At 39.6% G+C, this 18,060-nt stretch overlaps 1 protein-coding gene and 1 pseudogene across 1 annotated transcript in view; both read right to left on the reverse strand.

Moving 5' to 3' along the window:
- Window positions 1-18,060, reverse strand: part of LOC120415097 (carbonic anhydrase-related protein 10) — a 178,088-nt gene that overhangs the window by 89,415 nt on the left and 70,613 nt on the right. Inside the window, exon 2 of the mRNA XM_039576554.2 lies at window positions 9,942-10,533. Coding sequence (XP_039432488.1) covers window positions 9,942-9,999 — 58 coding nt within the window. The 5' untranslated portion in view covers window positions 10,000-10,533. The remainder of the gene's footprint in view (window positions 1-9,941; window positions 10,534-18,060) is intronic.
- Window positions 10,472-18,060, reverse strand: part of LOC120413112 (uncharacterized) — a 91,796-nt pseudogene continuing 84,207 nt past the window's right edge.

Consider the following 18,060-nt stretch of genomic DNA (forward strand, 5'->3'; position numbering starts at 1 on the left):
GTCATTTTATGGGAAATTTATTGTTCTTTTCGAATCTGAAATAACCCAGGAGGGTCATTTTTTCATTTAGAACAAAATTTTTCATTTTAAGATTACGCGTTGTTTCTAACTTTGCAGGGTTACATTTTAGAGTGTAACAATGTTGTACAAAGTTGTAGAGCAGACAGAAACAAAATATTGATATATAGATATAAGGGATTTGCATGTATTCTTCACGAGTTATCAGAATTTTACAAAATAGTTTTCTGAAAAAGTTATGATTTTGACCATTTTTTACCAGTTTTTCGAATTTTTGACCCCAAAAACTCAATCGTGTGCTTTTGAAAGTATTTTTTTCGGAAAGTTCAGCTAATTTTGCATAAGAATGACCCCTTGGACGATTGTTGTGACTCGTGCATTGCGAGAATCAGATTTTTTTTTCAAAAAAAATATTTTTGTGATGAGTGAGTGTATCCGGTTTGTTTTTTTATTTTCGAAAAATCCCCACATACAAGCAGTGCACAAGCCACAACAATCGTCCAAGGGGTCATTCTTATGCAAAATTAGCTGAACATTCCGAAAAAATACTTTCAAAAGCACACGATTGAGTTTTAGGGGTCAAAAACTCGATAAACTGGTCAAAAATGGTTAAAATCATAACTTTTTCAAAAAACTTTTTTGTAAAATTCTGATAACTCGTGAAATATACATGCAATGTCTATATATCAATTTTTTTGTTTTTGTCTGTTCTACAACTTTGTAGAACATTGTTACACTCTAAAATGTAACCCTGCAAAGTTAGAAAAAACACGTAATTTTAAAATGAAAAATTTTGTACTAAATGAAAAAATGCCCTTCTGGGTTATTTCAGATTCGAAAAGTACTTTAATTTCCCATAACATGACATGTCTCACGATGTTTGACATTTGAGTAACGGGAAATGGCAGCAATTTTTTAACTTTTTTTGATGAAAAATACGTTTTTTTTCGGAATTTTTAGTACGCCATCAAATCGGTTGTCTAATTACACACAAAAGTTCCTTTGACACCAAATTTCTATCTCTTCACGGTTGCGAGCTATAAATCACTGAAAAACTTGCCTTAGTAAAAAACCAGAAAAATGAAAGGGGTCGTATTGCTCCACCGTCATGAGATCTCAAAAAAATGGACCTCGGATTCGTGATCAGGGACCAAAATTACCCCTTAGAGCAAAGTTTCACGAAAATCGAAGAGGGGTCGGGGCAACTTTTTCCGATTTCGTGTGAGTTGGTGGAGAATTACCCAATGAACAAATTTGTAGAACATTTGTTTTTTTTTTTCTTTTCTAAACTGAATGCTGTTGACTTTAGAGCACATTTTTTGACATTGTTTACGCTCTAGTGTCAACAGAATTCACTTTGGAACAAAACAATGTTCTACAAAATTGTTCGTTTGTACAAAATCTACAATTGCACATCATTATAGTGAATTCTGTAACTGGAAGGTAATAAATCCAACGAGGGCTTCGCGGTGGTTTTTTGCCATTTCTGGTCTAAAGAACAAGTGTGTTGTTGTTGATGTTGCAATTTTAAACTTTTTGGCTATTCACTGCTTAGAACAAGTGTATTCTTTTAAAATGTGGTTTTTACTTAGACTCCTATTCCAGAATTTGAATTTCATAGTTATAAAGTCCATTTATAGACTAATAATGTGAAACATTAATTGCTACAAACAAACAATTAACTGGCAACACTGCCCTCACAACATTCCCTCTCCTCACTAAGGTCACACGCAAAAACCGACAATGCCGGCCAGGTCGGGGCTCAACGTCACATTGCATTTCAAGTGAGTGTGTGTTTGTTATTTCATTTGGCTCGCGAGCTGCTGATCCAAGCTTGCCCGGCCGGCTGTCAGCAATGATTGCCACAAATCCGGGCACAAAATAATGCCACAAAGTGTCATCGTTCGCGAGCTTTTCTTTTTTGTGAGTGGACATTTTGCGCTCGCTTCATCAAGAGCCCACACGCGCACTAGTTTTGTGACGTTCAGCCGGAGATCCTGCCTCCGCTTGAGGGAAATGGATTTATTTGCAGTCGTCAGGATGACGGGCAAGACAGCAAAATGTGAGGGACGTTTTTTTTATTTATTTATTTGCGTTTAAGGACCACTTAACTCAAGAGTCATTCGGGTCCGAAGTGAGGTTTGCGTTAAATTGAGCAGTACAAATTTGATATCCTTAAAAACTCCAGGGTTTTTCCGATCTCGTCGAGATTGTCTCCTAGGGCGACGTAGAGTGAGTTTGCGATGCCACTTTCTTCTCTTTGGTGTTCGAACTTTCGGCAGTCTACTAGGATGTGTTGAACTGTAGTTGTTTCTCCACAAGTCTCACAGGGTTCTGGATCGCAGTTTGCCATCAGATGTCCATGGGTGAGGTGCGTATGGCCAATACGTAGTCTGGTGATAGCTCTAGAGTCTCGACGGGTTAGTGTTCTGGAGGACAGCCATTCCGTACTGCTTTCTTTGATTCTGCGAAGTTTTGTGTCGCAGCTGTACCAAAGTTGATTCCATCTTTGTCGCAGCAACTGTTTTACGCAAAGCTTGAAGTCCGGGTATGGTATTTCCTCAAGTTCAGCGTTTTGTGTCGAGGAGGCACCGGTCTTTGCTAGCTCGTCCGCTTTTTCATTACCGTCAATATCACAGTGTGCTGGGACCCAGCAAAGTTCGACAGAGTCACGAAGCCTAGCGAGTTCTCGACGGATTTTGACAACCCACGGGTGATGCGTTTTGTTCCCCTTAACTGCTGATATGACGCTCTTACTGTCGCTGAATATAACGGTTTGATGCGGGTTGCGTTTGGCGAGTTCGATGGCTTCCAGGATTGCGTAGGCTTCAGCGGAGAATATAGTCAGTTGCGAAGGCAGTGTTATACTTCTGGATGTTGACGAACTGTAGACACCGCAGCCTACCCCGCCAGTCTCGTTCAACGATCCGTCAGTGAAGATTTGTGCGTGGTTCGGATACAGCTCTCCGACAGTTTGGCGAAACACTGCTCGTTGAACCGCGGGTGGTTCACATCCAAAACGGTCAGCTCTGCAGGTACCGCGCTTCAAGACCCAGTCGTTTGGAGCCGGGGCGTCAGCGACGATGACTTGTGACATGTTGACGTTCAGCTTGGTGGCGGTGGTCCTGGCCCGCAGGGCCACCGGGTAGTTTCTGTTAATCCTGTTTCTAGCGAGTTGACGAGTTGAGTAGAGAATCAGATGTTCATCAACCAGGAAGTTGAAAGGTAGCAGCCCAGAGTCAGCTAGGATGCTGTCTATTGGGCTAGATCGGTAGGCTCCAGTTGCGAGACGGATGGCTTCGTGGTAGACTGGTGCGAGTTTCATGTACTCGCTCTCTCCGGCGCCGCTGGTGATTGGAATACCGTACAAAAGTTTTGGTAGAAGGGTGGCTCGAATCAGGTGAATCATGGTGACACGGTCAGCTCCGAACTTTGTTTTTCCAAGACATCTCATTAGATTTAGGCCTCTCCTGCATTCAGCCTTCGTTTTGGCTAGATGCCTTTTGAACGATAAACGGTAGTCTAGCCATACGCCAAGTACTTTGTGGGATCCAACAAACTCAACTTCTTGGTTCTCTAGCTTAAGGGTTGGTTGTTTCTTCGCGTGGAATCGTTTGAAGCACACGTGCATCGCAGCTGTTTTGGAGATTGCTACCTTGAAGCCAGTTTCTTTACTCCAACGGGCGATCGCGTTGACTACAGTTTGTAGTTTTTGCCGAGCTCGACGTACGTTCACATCCGAGACTCCCAACGTGATGTCGTCGGCGAACAGTTCCAGGAAGACGTCTCTGTCGATGTACTGTCTAATGCTGTCGATGGCAAGCAGGAAAAATGTTACGGCTAGTACTGAACCTTGGGGTACGCCATTCTAAAGCACCTTCAATGAAGATACTTCACCGTTGAAGTGCACACGGAAACGTCTGTCTTCGAGGAATCTCGAACAGAAACTTGCCATGTGTCCGCCAATTCGAGCTTTAGCGAGTCCTTCGAGGATGAGCCGACGCCATGTTCGATCATACGCCTTTTCAATGTCCAGAAAGAGAAATTCTGCGTGTTTTTTCGTTGCGATCGCGTTCTTGCCGTAACTTTCTATACTTGCCAGCGTGTCCAATGTCTGCCTTCCCTTTCGGAACGCAGCCTGGTGCTGGCCGAAGACGTTTCGCTCTTCTAGCGTATCCATCAACCTCCGATTTATCATTCGCTCGAAGAGTTTCAGGACGCAGCTAGAGAGGTGAATCGGGCGGAGATTTCCAGGGATGTTCGGATTTTTTCCGGGCTTTGGGATTGGCACCAGTATAGTTTCCTTCCACGTGGCAGGGAAAGTATTACTCGTCCAGATTGAGTTATAAGCGTCGAGAAGCTTATCCTTTCCGATTGCTGGCAGATGCTGTAGCATTGTGTTGTGCACTCCATCGGGTCCAGGAGAAGATCCAGAGAGGTCGTTCAGCTGAGTTAGTAGCTCGTCCTTTGAGAATGTTTGTAAGTAATTTGCACCTCGATCTCCCGGAAATGAGAACGGCCGCCTTTCGACTCTGGTTTTTCGGGTACGGAAGTCATCAGGATACGACGAGTCGGACGAGCTTTGTTCGAAGAACTCTGCTAGATGTTCTGCGATTTCTTTTGAGTCGGATGTTTGTCGGTCTCCGACTTTGACTGACCAGGTGCGAGTGGACGATCTTTTGCCCGATATTGAACGAATTTTTCGCCACATTTCCGATGGGGGCGTGTCTTCATTGATTGTTGATACATATTCTTGCCACGAACGAGACTTCTCTTCTTCGATCACTTTTCTTGCCTTCATCCTCGCCTGCTTAAACTCTTCATGTGCTGCTTGAATGAGAGTTTCATTTACGCGCCTTTGCTTCCTTACGCTCTGGAGCTGACGTAGGGCACGTCTTCTTTGCTTGACGGCCTCAGCTACACGTTCGTTCCACCACGGGACGGAGCGGGGGTGGATGTCCTCTTTGGTTTTTGGGATTGAGGCCTCGGCGGCGCTGATGATTACTGCTGTCAGTTCTTCTATGGTATACTGCTGCTCTGGATTGATGTTGTTGTATACGTCCAGTTCGAACTTGTTCCAGTCGGCCGAGGGTATTATCCAACTTTGTCTTCTTTTTTCAGGGACAGACACTCCTGAGAAACCGACAAGTATTGGAAAATGGTCACTGCTGTGCACGTCTTCGGCGAGCTTCCAGTTTAGTCGGCTGGCTAATGGTGCACTGCATGCTGTGATATCTGGCGTAGAAGGGCTTTGGCAGGCTTGATGAGGTTGGTAAGTGTCAGCTCCGTCATTTAACACAACCAGGTTCATTTCTTCGAAGGTGCTGGCCAAAGTGCGCCCGCGTGCGTCGTCGTCATTGCTCCAGAGTTCGTTTTTTGCGTTCAAATCCCCTGCCAAGATAACTGGACCTGGAAGCTGCTCTAGAAGGTCCTCGATGTCGGTTCTGGTGATCTCCTCGTTCGGTGGAATGTAAATTGAACACACTGTGGCTTTGACGGGGATGTCAATTTTTACTGCTACTGCTTCTAGGGTCGTTTGCAGGGTAACTTGTTCTGCTTCTACTCCATCTCTTACTGCCAGCATCACTCCTCCGCCGTGATTTGATCGCAGCTTAGAGAAGATGCTGAATCCTTTTATGCTGTAGTTTTGGTGTTGTAGTTTTACTTCTTGCAGTGCGATTACAGTTGGTTTGTGTTTGTTAATAAGAAGTTGAATTTCTGCATGTTTGGATCGCACTCCGTTGCAGTTCCACTGGATTAGGAATTTGGCGAGATGGAGTTCGGGTCGAACTCCATAGAACTGGAAGATTCAACCTCCACGTAGATGGTCTCGGAAAGAGAAATAAGATCGTCCTTGCTGGTCGTTGTTGTCTCGATGGCCAGCGTTTTCGGCGCTGGAGATCGGGATCGGTTACTGTCGTCAGAGTCTAATTCGTCGTTTTTCTTGGCTTCCGAAGATCTATCTCGCTTGGTGGGCATAGGGCGGCGTTCTTCGTTAGGGGTCATCTTATTACTGGTGAGAGTTTTCACTTTCTGCTCCAGGAGGGTGATGTAGTGCTGCTTGTTCTCCAGCTCTTTGGTCAGGTACTCGATTTGCATGGAGCTTTTTTCGAAGCACTTCTGTAGTTTTAGGTAACTTTGGTCCACTTCACTTTGCTTTTTTAGCATTTCTTCGAATTTCTGTTCATATTTTAGTTCTAACACTTTCAGCGATTCTTCCTTCTTCTTTATTTCACTTAACCACTTGTTTTTTTCTTCCTCAATGTTCACTTGCTCAGCCGTGTTCATAGAGCCGGCTGCAGCGACTTTGGCGTAGTTTCCGGCGTTCGTCCTGCTCTCAAGGAGTTTCCTCGCTTCGTGGTAAGGGATGTTTCGGTCGATTTTGATTCTCACTATTTCCTCCTCGGTTTTCCTTTTTGGGCACTGTCGATTTGTTGCAGCGTGGCCTTCTCCGCAGTGTTTACATTTTGCTGGGTTTGGGCAGTCGATGTTATCGCCGTGGAAAGGCCCAGAGCAGTTGGCACAGGCCTTTGCACCTCTACAATTTTTGCTGATATGGCCATATTCAAAGCATCCGTAGCACAGTGCTGGTGGGGGGTAGTATGGACGGACCGCGACCGAATGACATGCTACTTGTACTCTTTCCGGCGGGTGGGGTTTGTTGAAGGTTATCACAACCGATCCAGTTTCAACTTTATTCACACCTTTTTTCAGATGTCGTGCAGCTTTGATCCCTTGTTCCGACAGTTCTTCAACAATCTGCTCTTCCGTTACACCAATTAGATCCCGGCATGAGATCACTGCTCTTGATGTGTTTCGGAACTCGTCGTCCACAACTTCTACTTTTGTTATTTGATCGCCAAGTACAGTTAGCTTGTCCTTCAGCTGTTTAGCCTGTGCTTCGTTTGGTACTCTGACTGTGTACGTTCCGGCTTTGAAGTTCTTGCGGATGTCCTCGACGGTGGCACGTGCCCGGATAGATTTGGTAACCAGGAAGATGTTTACAGTGGCCAGAGATCCTTTGTTCGGTGCTTGTACTGTCACGTAACGAGATGAACCTTTCAAGCTCCAACTTGGGTCAAGGGTAGGTGGGAATGCGTACATTCCCCCTCCACTCGAAGCCATGTTGACCGCCTCTCCCTCGGAGGGCGCCTCTTTGGCGGACAATTCACTCAGAAGGCTGAGATTGTGTACTTCCTTTGGCAAAAATTGCAGTTCTTCTTCACTTGTTTACACTTTGGTTTGTTGTCTCTTCTAGGTTAGGTATTCTCCTTTGCGGAGCACACCACGGATGGTTTCGGCCCGGGCCCTTTTTGGTGGCCCACTGGGACTGCGAAACTATTTAAACACCACTGTACTGTCCTTAGCTAAGTTTGCAGTTAGTTCGATAACTAAATCACTTTTAAATCTGACAAGATCGCTCGAAATTGGCAGAGCAACGCAGACGCTTGTTTATTCAACCGAACGTCACTTTGTCGAGTGCCATGTGAGGGACGTAAAAAGTATACGACCTGGGCACAGAGGAGTTTTGTGGGTAAACGGAGCCCTTTTTGAAGTTTTGTCATTCTTAAATTTAGATTTTTATTCTGTTACTCAAAATCCTAAGGCCTGGTAGGTCTTCAGAATTATTTTCCTGATGTTTCTTTATTCACTTAAAGTCAATGCCTTGAAACAGCTCTGTCACAAAGGCCTAGTACCTGAACAAATTTCCTAAATGGCTTAATCTTGTCTGCGGGGACTCGACGGCCGCTGCACTCATCATCGATTCCTTCGCGACGACCAGCGTCGAACGACTCGGTCACCAGGCAATTTACGTTGATGTTTTCCGCTGGTGTTGTCTCACTCAATATTCCATTTGAGTTAATATGCTTCCCTCCCCCTCACAGCAGCATACTTGCTGCCTATCCACACTCTACAAATTTTATGTTTGCCATTTCTTCCCACCCGCGAACCAACAAAAAGAAGAAGAAGACATTGTGAAGATGCTCATTTTATCGCGCGCTGGTAGTCATCTTTATAGACTACCAACACCGGGAGACCGGCAGGACTTAGTTTATTGCTAACATTCCCTCCCCCTTCTGAGGCTGCTGAACTTAACGGCAGTGTTGCCATCATCGACTGAACCGAGCGGAAGAAGATGTTCCTGCAAGATTGCACCGGCAGCAGCTGACGTAACATTTGGAAATGGCCTATAAATGTTGGCGACTAAATAGGAGTACTACAATAATTGTATTCTAGAAATTGCCTGCTTGAACTAGGAACTGCTGATGATTCGTCACTATCGAATCGAAGAAATAGGTTGCAATTACGAAGGTTTTATGCATTACCGGAGAGGTTCATGCAAGAAACGTTTTATGCCACATTATTCGGGGGGAAATGTGTGTTAGTACTAACTTGTTTCTGTGAGTGTGTGCTACATGTTCTTTTTATGGTTGTTGGCCGAAAATTACACTTATTAGCGTTTTCTGGATGCTCTCAACTGAAGAAGTCAGAAATCGACAAAATTTAAACCTTTTACCTTTTCAACTTTTCATCTTTTCAACTTTTCAACTTTTCAACTTTTCAACTTTTCAACTTTTCAACTTTTCAACTTTTCAACTTTTCAACTTTTCAACTTTTCAACTTTTCAACTTTTCAACTTTTCAACTTTTCAACTTTTCAACTTTCCAACTTTTCAACTTTTCAACTTTTCAACTTTTCAACTTTTCAACTTTTCAACTTTTCAACTTTTCAACTTTTCAATTTTTCAACTTTTCAACTTTTCAATTTTTCAACTTTTCAACTTTTCAACTTTTCAACTTTTCAACTTTTCAACTTTTCAACTTTTCAACTTTTCAACTTTTCAACTTTCCAACTTTTCAACTTTTCAACTTTTCAACTTTTCAACTTTTCAACTTTTCAACTTTTCATCTTTTCAACTTTTCAATTTTTCAACTTTTCAACTTTTCAACTTTTCAACTTTTCAACTTTTCAACTTTTCAACTTTTCAACTTTTCAACTTTTCAACTTTTCAACTTTTCAACTTTTCAACTTTTCAACTTTTCAACTTTTCAACTTTTCAACTTTTCAACTTTTCAACTTTTCAACTTTTCAACTTTTCAACTTTTCAACTTTTCAACTTTTCAACTTTTCAACTTTTCAACTATTTACCTTTTCAACTTTTAAAATTTTCAACTTTTCAACTCTTCAACCTTTTAAAGGTTTTATGTTTTCATCTTTTCAACATTTTAAAGAATTTATGTTTTCAATTTTTCAACTTTTCAACTTTTCAACTTTTCAACTTTTCAACTTTTCAACTTTTCAACTTTTCAACTTTTCAACTTTTCAACTTTTCAACTTTTCAACTTTTCAACTTTTCAACTTTTCAACTTTTCAACTTTTCAACTTTTCAACTTTTCAACTTTTCAACTTTTCAACTTTTCAACTTTTCAACTTTTCAACTTTTCAACTTTTCAACTTTTCAACTTTTCAACTTTTCAACTTTTCAATTTTTCAACTTTTCAACTTTTCAACTATTTACCTTTTCAACTTTTAAAATTTTCAACTTTTCAACTCTTCAACCTTTTAAAGGTTTTATGTTTTCATCTTTTCAACATTTTAAAGTATTTATGTTTTCAATTTTTCAGCATTTTAAAGTATTTATGTTTTAAACTTTTCAGCCTTTATAGATGTTTTCAACTTTTCAACCTCTTAAAATATTTTTGTTTTCAACCTTTCAACCTTTTAAAGTATTTATGTTTTCAACTTTTCAACCTTTTCAAGTATTTATGTTTTCAACTTTTCAAGTATTTATGTTTTCAACTTAAGATAAAATATAAAATTATTGAAAGCATCAAGAACACTTAAATAGTTGGAAAAGTTGAAAATTGGAAAGGTTGAAAACCTTTTTATATTTTATCTAATAATTCTACAAATGGACTCACCTGGTATTTGTAGAAGACTAAGCAGCGCAACCGCCACCAAATAGCTTATCAGTCCCATGACGTTGCCTCAATTTCTTATTTTACTACTTTTAATAACTTTTATCTACTGTGTAATGCACTCTTTGTTTTGTTTTGTTGTTGTTGTTGATATTTTTCCTTCCACTTCGCAGAGTATCGATTTCCACCAGTTTATTCTTGTTTTTGTCACTTCCAAAAAAAAATATCACCCTCACTTTTTCCGCCAATCAAACCTTCATAAACCACGTCCCATCGTCGCCGCCACCACCGTGGTCAGCCGAGTTAATTTGATTAAATTGACTATCGTCGCCGTCGTCGTTGTCGTTCCGGTGCCATAGACGGAGCAGGATGCGCCTCGGTTGAACGGTGGCATTATGGACGCCAAAACATGCCCGCAGAAGCACGTCGTCGGTCGGTGGTTTCGGCGGTTAGGCACGGCCGTCAGGCACTAACCTACCAACGTGGGGAAGCCATTCATGAGCGGCGGGGTGCTACACACATTGTTACTACCGCTAGTATAGTGGACTAACACTGGCGTTGATCTGGCGGAAGTTGTTGTTGTTTGTGTTGTGTCCTGGGGAAAAAAGACAGAAAAGAGAGAAGGTTTTTAGTTGTGAAAATTGTAAACATGATTCGAGAAATTGGAAGGGGATATTTTACCTAACACTTGGGACATTTGAGAGATGTTAATTAATCTTTGAGACAAGTCAATTGACCATTGAGGCGCTTGAGACAGTTAAGACAAGACACTTGAGACTTTTGAGACAAGTCAGACGCTGAGACATTGAGACATTGAGACGCTTAGACATTTGAGACAAGACTTGAAACTTTTAAGACATTTGAGACAAGTATATCAACCATTGGACACATGAGACAACTAAGATAAATGTTTTAACCTTTTAAACACTTGAAATTTTGAGACAAGCCAATTGATCATCCAAAGTTTATTAATCTTTGAGAGACTTGGGACACTTGAGACATCTGAGACAATTCAACTGACCTTCGAGACATTTGAGACATTTATTACTACCGTTGAAATACTTGAGACATATGAGACGATTGTCCACGTTCCATACAAAAAAGATTTTGTTTGTATGGAAATCGTCCACGTAATTTTGTGTTTTTTTTGCTTTTTTTCGCAAAATGCCGTATTTTTTCGAAAAAACTCAATTGTTTTTTTAAATTTGCAATGGGTATTAAAAGACGCAAAATTTATTATGAAGCGTTCACAATTTAAATGTATGTAAGAAGCATGCAAAATTTCGCTTCGTTTAATTACCCATATCGCATATTTTGAAAATTTGAGTATTTTCGAAAAAAAAGTAAATTGTGAAAATTTCAGTATTAAAAAAACTATAATAAATTGAAAAAGCATACGAAATTTTAATTCAATTGATATCCCTATTGCAAATTTTACAATTTTTTTAAATACGGTATTTAGTGAAAATTATGAAATAAAAAAACTCTAATTAGGCCGTTGCAAATATTTTTTGAAGTTTATGTCCCTCGACTCTGGTCGGGGTCGAGGGGGAGGGGGGGCAAAAAAATAAAAAAATATAATAATTGAAATAACAAGGCATGGTCGCAACATTTGAATGAAAAAAGTATTTTAAAGTGCATTTTACACCTGCCCTGTTGTTTTGCAATCATTAGTTTTCAAAATATCCAAGTATTGAAGAGATTTTTTTTTTCGCCGAAAAAAAAACTTTTTGTGGTGCTGTACATTGGAATTCCACAAAAATTTAAAATATTTTTGATCGATCCCAGACATGCTAAATATGATTTTAAACACAGAAAAATGCATTTCTAATTGTTTTCAGTTGGTTAGACTTATATTTCCTTTAAAAATTTTAAGTTTTTTGAAAAAAATATTTTTTTGCCCCCTGATTTTTCGAACCGATTTTGAAGGGGGGGTGACATAAACTTTGAAAAATATTTGCAACGGCCTTAAGTGAAAAAGCATAAAAAATTTTGCTTCTTTTGATACCTATATTACAAATTTAGAAGATTTGAGTATTTTCTAAAAAAAACGGTGATTAATGAAAATTTTAGCATTTTCAAAAAAAAAAACTCTCATTCATTGAAAAGGCATATAAAATTATGCTTCGTTTGATACCCGTATTGAATATTTTGAAATTTTACGTATTTTCGAACAACTACGGTATTTTGTGCTTTTTTTGTATTTTTAATAAAAAAAATCGAATACAGTGAAAAAGCATACACAATTTGAGTGTTTTCGAGAAAAAATACGGTAATTTTGAAATTTTTTGTATTTTCAAAAAAAAACTCTAATTATAGAAACAGCATACAACTTTTCGCTTGGTTTGACATCCATGTTGCAGATTTTGAAAATTGGAGCATTTTCGAAAAAAATACGGTAATTTGTGAAAAATTTAGTATTAAAAAAACTCTAATCAATTGAAAAAGTATACAAAAATTCGCTTCGTTTGATACCCATATTGCAAATTATGAAAATTTGAGTATTTTAGAAAAATACGGTATTTTGTGAACAATTTTGCAACGGCCTTAAGTGAAAAGCATACAAAATTTCGCTTCTTTTGATACCTATATTACAAATTTAGAAGATTTGAGTATTTTCTAAAAAAAACGGTGATTAATGAAAATTTTAGCATTTTCCAAAAAAAAAACTCTCATTAATTGAAAAGGCATACAAAATTTTACTTCGTTTGATACCCGTATTGAATATTTTGAAATTTTACGTATTTTCGAATAACTACGGTATTTTGTGATTTTTTTGTATTTTTAATACAAAAAACTCTAATACAGTGAAAAAGCATACAAAATTTCGCTTCGTTTGATACCCATATTGCAAATTCTGAAAATTTGAGTATTTTCGAGAAAAAATACCGCAATTTCTGAAATTTATTGTATTTTCAAAAAAACTCTTATTATAGAAGCAGCATACAACATTTTGCTTCGTTTGATATCCACATTGCAAATTTTGAAAATTGGAGCATTTTCGAAAAAAATACGGTAATTTGTGAAAATTTTAGTATTAAAAAAAACTCTAATCAATTGAAAAAGCATACAAAAATTCGCTTCGTTTGATACCCATATTGCAAATTATGAAAATTTGAGTATTTTCGAAAAAATACGGTATTTTTGTGAACAATTTTGAGTTCATATTTTTACATTGAAACTTACTAGATTTTCAAAAATATATTATTAGTGAAAGCAATGAAAATTTAACTTGATATGGTTGAATTAATCGATTTTAGAAAGATTTCAAAAGTTTTTTTTTTTAGTTATCGTCCATTATCGGCTATAAAAGTATCACCGATAGAACGATAACGATAGATAACGTTATTGTCCCGACGATAACGATAACCATTATCGTTATTGTCAGACGATAATATTATCGACGATAATTCTATCGATAAACAACCTTATGAGACAAGTCTATTAACCTTTGAGACACTTGACACATTTAAAACAATTCAACTGACCATCGACACTTGAGACATTTGAGACATGACAATTAACTATTTAGACGCATGAGACAACTGAAACAAGTCTATTAACCTTCGAAAAACTTGAGGCATTTGAGACAAGCCAATTGGTCAACGAGACAATTGTTACATTTAAGACAAGTCTATTCACCTTTGAGACACATGAGACAAATGAGACATGTATTGTAACCTTTGAGACACTTGAGACATTTGAGACAGTTCAATTGACCCTTAAAACACTCTAGAAGTTCAGGACAAGTTAATTGAACGTAGAGAAACATGACTCTATTTAGTCAAGTCAATTGACTATTGAGACACTTGAGACATTAAGACACTTGGGATATTTAAGATACTTAGGACAATCGAGACAAAAAATAAAACATTTCGAGATCCAAAAAAAAATTTTGAGATAAGTCTATGGACCGTTGAGAAACATGAGACAATTAAGACAAGTCTAGTTACCATTGAGACACTTGAGACTATTGAGACAAATTTACTGACCAAGTTGAGACAGGTTGAACAATGAAAAATTCTGAAAGAACCAAAACTAGACATTTTGAACTGACCAAATCCAGTAATCTGACACCTGTTGCACCAAATCAAACTTCTCCAGACGTTCATCTTGTAACTTCAAACAGCCATCTCAATCTTCAACCGCTTCAAACTGCCACTCAACCAGAGCTTCTCCTCCAACCCCGCAAAATCAGTCCCGTCAATCAGACTTAATTGCCGTGCCAAAAACCATACCCTGTATAGAATAGACCGCCTTAAGGCACCAACAACCAACCGAGCCGGGAAAGTTCACCAGCAACGTGCGTTTTAATTATTCCAATAACCAGTTGTTAATTACTGATCTAATCTTCACTTCGGCAGATCCCACTGTTGCGGAGATTGTGAAGAGGAAGGTGGCGGCGGTATAAATGACACACCTACCCCGGAGCGTCCTCCGGAAGTCGACGCATTGGTGTGTGTGGAATCTACTCCAAGAATCACACCACACGATGAAGTTTAGGAGGTTGACGTTCCGGAGAATACCGGCATCAACTGATAACCATCAACCAGACGACGACGACGACCTGGGTATAACCGATAGACAACGCAGTCAAAAGTCAATAGCAGAGGGAGAGAGAGTGTCTGGGTCTTGGGTGAGACCAGGGAAGGCTGCAATGTATTGCTGATCGGGGAAAAGGGGTAGTTTTGGTAAAGGGATGCAAATTGATGCAATAATAAACACCATCTTACCGGTTTCGGATGCTCGTCGATATTGGAAACGTAGGGTAGACTGTGACGAGACTTGGAGACTGAGACAAGCAAAATGTTGAGACAAACAACATGTTGAGACAAGCAACCAGTTGAGACAAGAAACTAGTTGAGACAAGAAACTAGTTGAGACAAGCAACCAGTTGAGACGAGCAACATGTTGAGACAACCAACATGTTGAGACAAGCAACCAGTTGAGACAAGCAACCAGTTGAAACAGGTAACTAGTTGAGACAAGCAACTAGTTGAGACAAGCAACCAGTTGGGACAATCAACTAGTTGAGACAAGCAACTAGTTGAGACAAGCAACTAGCTGAGATAAGCAACTAGCTGAGACAAGCAACTAGCTGAGACAAGCAACTAGTTGAGACAAGCAACCAGTTGAGACAAGCAACTAGTTGAGACAGGTAACTAGTTGAGACAAGCAACTAGTTGAGACAAGCAACCAGTTGGGACAATCAACTAGTTGAGACAAGCAACTAGTTGAGACAAGCAACCAGTTGAGACAAGCAACTAGCTGAGATAAGCAACTAGCTGAGACAAGCAACTAGCTGAGACAAGCAACTAGTTGAGACAAGCAACCAGTTGAGACAAGCAACCAGTTGAGACAAGCAACCAGTTGAGACAAGCAACTAGTTGGGACAAGAAACTAGTTGAGACAAGCAACTAGCTGAGATAAGCAACTAGCTGAGACAAGCAACTAGCTGAGACAAGCAACTAGTTGAGACAAGCAACTAGTTTAGGCAAGCAACTAGTTGAGACAAGCAACTAGATGAGACAAGCAACTAGTTGAGACAAGCAACCAGTTTAGACAAGCAACCAGTTGAGACAAGCAACCAGTTGAGACAAGCAACTAGCAACTAGTTTAGGCAAGCAACTAGTTGAGACAAGCAACTAGTTGAGACAAGCAACTAGTTGAGACAAGCAACCAGTTGAGACAAGCAACCAGTTGAGACAAGCAACCAGTTGAGACAAGCAACCAGTTGAGACAAGCAACCAGTTGAGACAAGCAACCAGTTGAGACAAGCAACCAGTTGAGACAAGCAACTAGCAACTAATTGAGACAAGCAACTAATTGAGGCAAGCAACTAATTGAGACTAGCAACTAATTGAGACTAGCAACTAGTTGAGACAAGCAACATGATGAGACAAGTAAGAACTTGAGACAAGTATGATTTTGGGACAAGTAAGAGTTTGGGACAAGTAAGAGTTTGAGACAAGTAAGATTTTGAGACAAGCAACGTGTTGAGACAAGTGACAAGTTGAGACAAACAACATGTTGGGAAAGTAACATGTTGAGAGAAATTTGAAGACTTTCAAGCTTTGGCACAGTCTACGCCAAACCTTTTCCGTCCCATCTAGAACCGTCCCAAATAGTTCGGAATGCATCATCCCAAAATGTCATCCCTGCTCAATCGAGTTTGCTCTTGTTGTGACACCGCCACACAGAGTTCAACCCCCGAAGCACAAACCCCAGTACGGCATCGAAGTCCAAATGTTATGATGCATGCGTGTTGCGTGTAGACATTTGTGCAATTGTATGTGCCAAAGGTACACAGATCTCGTATTCTAATCGACACTTAATCTGATTTGGTTCAGGCCACAGACGACTGCGTCTAGGTTTCGATTTCCACTGGCTCTGTGCAAACGGTGATAGGCAAGAAGCCTACTTTTGGGGTATTTTCTAGTCATTTTGGGAATATGCATCGATAACTGAACTTGTTTTAGACTAATTTTAGCATGAAAAAAAAATTAACAACTCGTCCTAACAAATTCAATCACCCTCAAGAAAGTACCTTCTTGATGCACTCAATTAGCGATTAAATCTATCGATTAGCTGGGACTCAACCCACCTTTCAGCGACCTATAGCTGCAACCCTTGTGGAGTTCAAGGATGGTTTAACATTTCCAAGCCCTCAACTAGCGCGTTACAGAATGGTCGATGGTCGCGGTCATAAGTCTACCCGGTGGTAATAAGTACACCACTCAACACGTTTTCAATTCTCGATGGAGTTAAAACTGGTAGAGCAGCACGCCCTCTCGATGAGTACGGGAGTTTATCTGATTAAGCTTCAAAGTTGGGTTTGAGCTTTGAGGGGTGGTGCTCTTCAACTGCTCTGGATTGCTTTCACGATATCCAACGTTTACCCAAAGTTCTTCACGTATGCACCTCCCTCTCGAAAGTGTTGCACATGCTCCTCAACCTTTCCACGAGCCAGCTCTATTTCCAGACAATGCCGTGTACGGAGCTGCCTGTGGCCGAAAAACTTAACATTATTAACTCTCGAGTTCAATTACAAATGGAAATGTTACAAGTTTTGCCATTCCGGGACGCCCGTTTCTCGTATGAGCTGGTTATCTCTACGGTGCTATCTGTTTCTGGGTTTTTCGGACCGGCGGAGTTCGCCCCTCAGGGGAAACATTTAAATTGGAAAACAACCATAAAAGTGGAGGGCAATTGCTGCTGTTGCCTGTGTCTGGGATATGCTGCTGCTGGAAGGAGCCTTTTAAAAGGGGTTGGCGATAGTTCAAGGTGGTATACGGTGAGAAGTTTGGTCAGCAATAAGGATTATCGATGATTCTCATATATGCGAATGTGAAGACAATGTTGCTGGCTATGAATTGGATGAAGTCAGAGAGCGTCAAGCAACAATTTGAAGAGTTTCAAGATTTGAAGTTTTCAATGTTGGAAGCTGCAAGTGACTTGGAGACATTTAGTGTTTTTGAGGCTTGAATCTACGCGAAGAAAAGACTGTAAGTAATTTGTAGACTTTAAAAAAGCTTCGAGACTTTGAAAATTGTTTTAGACGACACAGATAAGTTCATGAGATTCGGAAACTAACATGATAACTTAATATTTGTATAAGTCTTGAAAACATGAAGAGAGAATTCAATAGAGTAATTCTCTACGAATTCGGTCTTTTTTCTTCAATTTTATTTTTCGCATTTTTTAATCCAGCCAAATTTGGCAGCTGTCCATACACAAATGATGTATGAAAATTCATAAATCTGTATCTTTTAAAGGAATTTTTTGATCGATTTGGTGTCTTCAGCAAAGTTGTAGGTATGGATAAGGACTACACTGGAAAAAAATTATACACGGTAAAACATTTTTGGTGATTTTTCATTTAACTTTTTCTCACTAAAACTTGATTAGCAAAAAAAACACCATTTTTATTTTTTTTTACTTTTTGATATGTTTTAGAGGACATCAAATGCCAAATTTTCATATATTTCCAGGTTGTGCAAAAAATCTTTGACCGAGTTATGAATTTTTTAATCAATGCTGATTTTTTCAAAAAATCGATATATCTGTCGCAAAAAAAATTCAACTTCATTTTTCGATGTAAAATCCAATCAAAAAGTACTTT

This window comes from Culex pipiens, chromosome 1 (genome assembly GCF_016801865.2).
Source record: "Culex pipiens pallens isolate TS chromosome 1, TS_CPP_V2, whole genome shotgun sequence".
Lineage (NCBI taxonomy): Eukaryota > Metazoa > Arthropoda > Insecta > Diptera > Culicidae > Culex > Culex pipiens.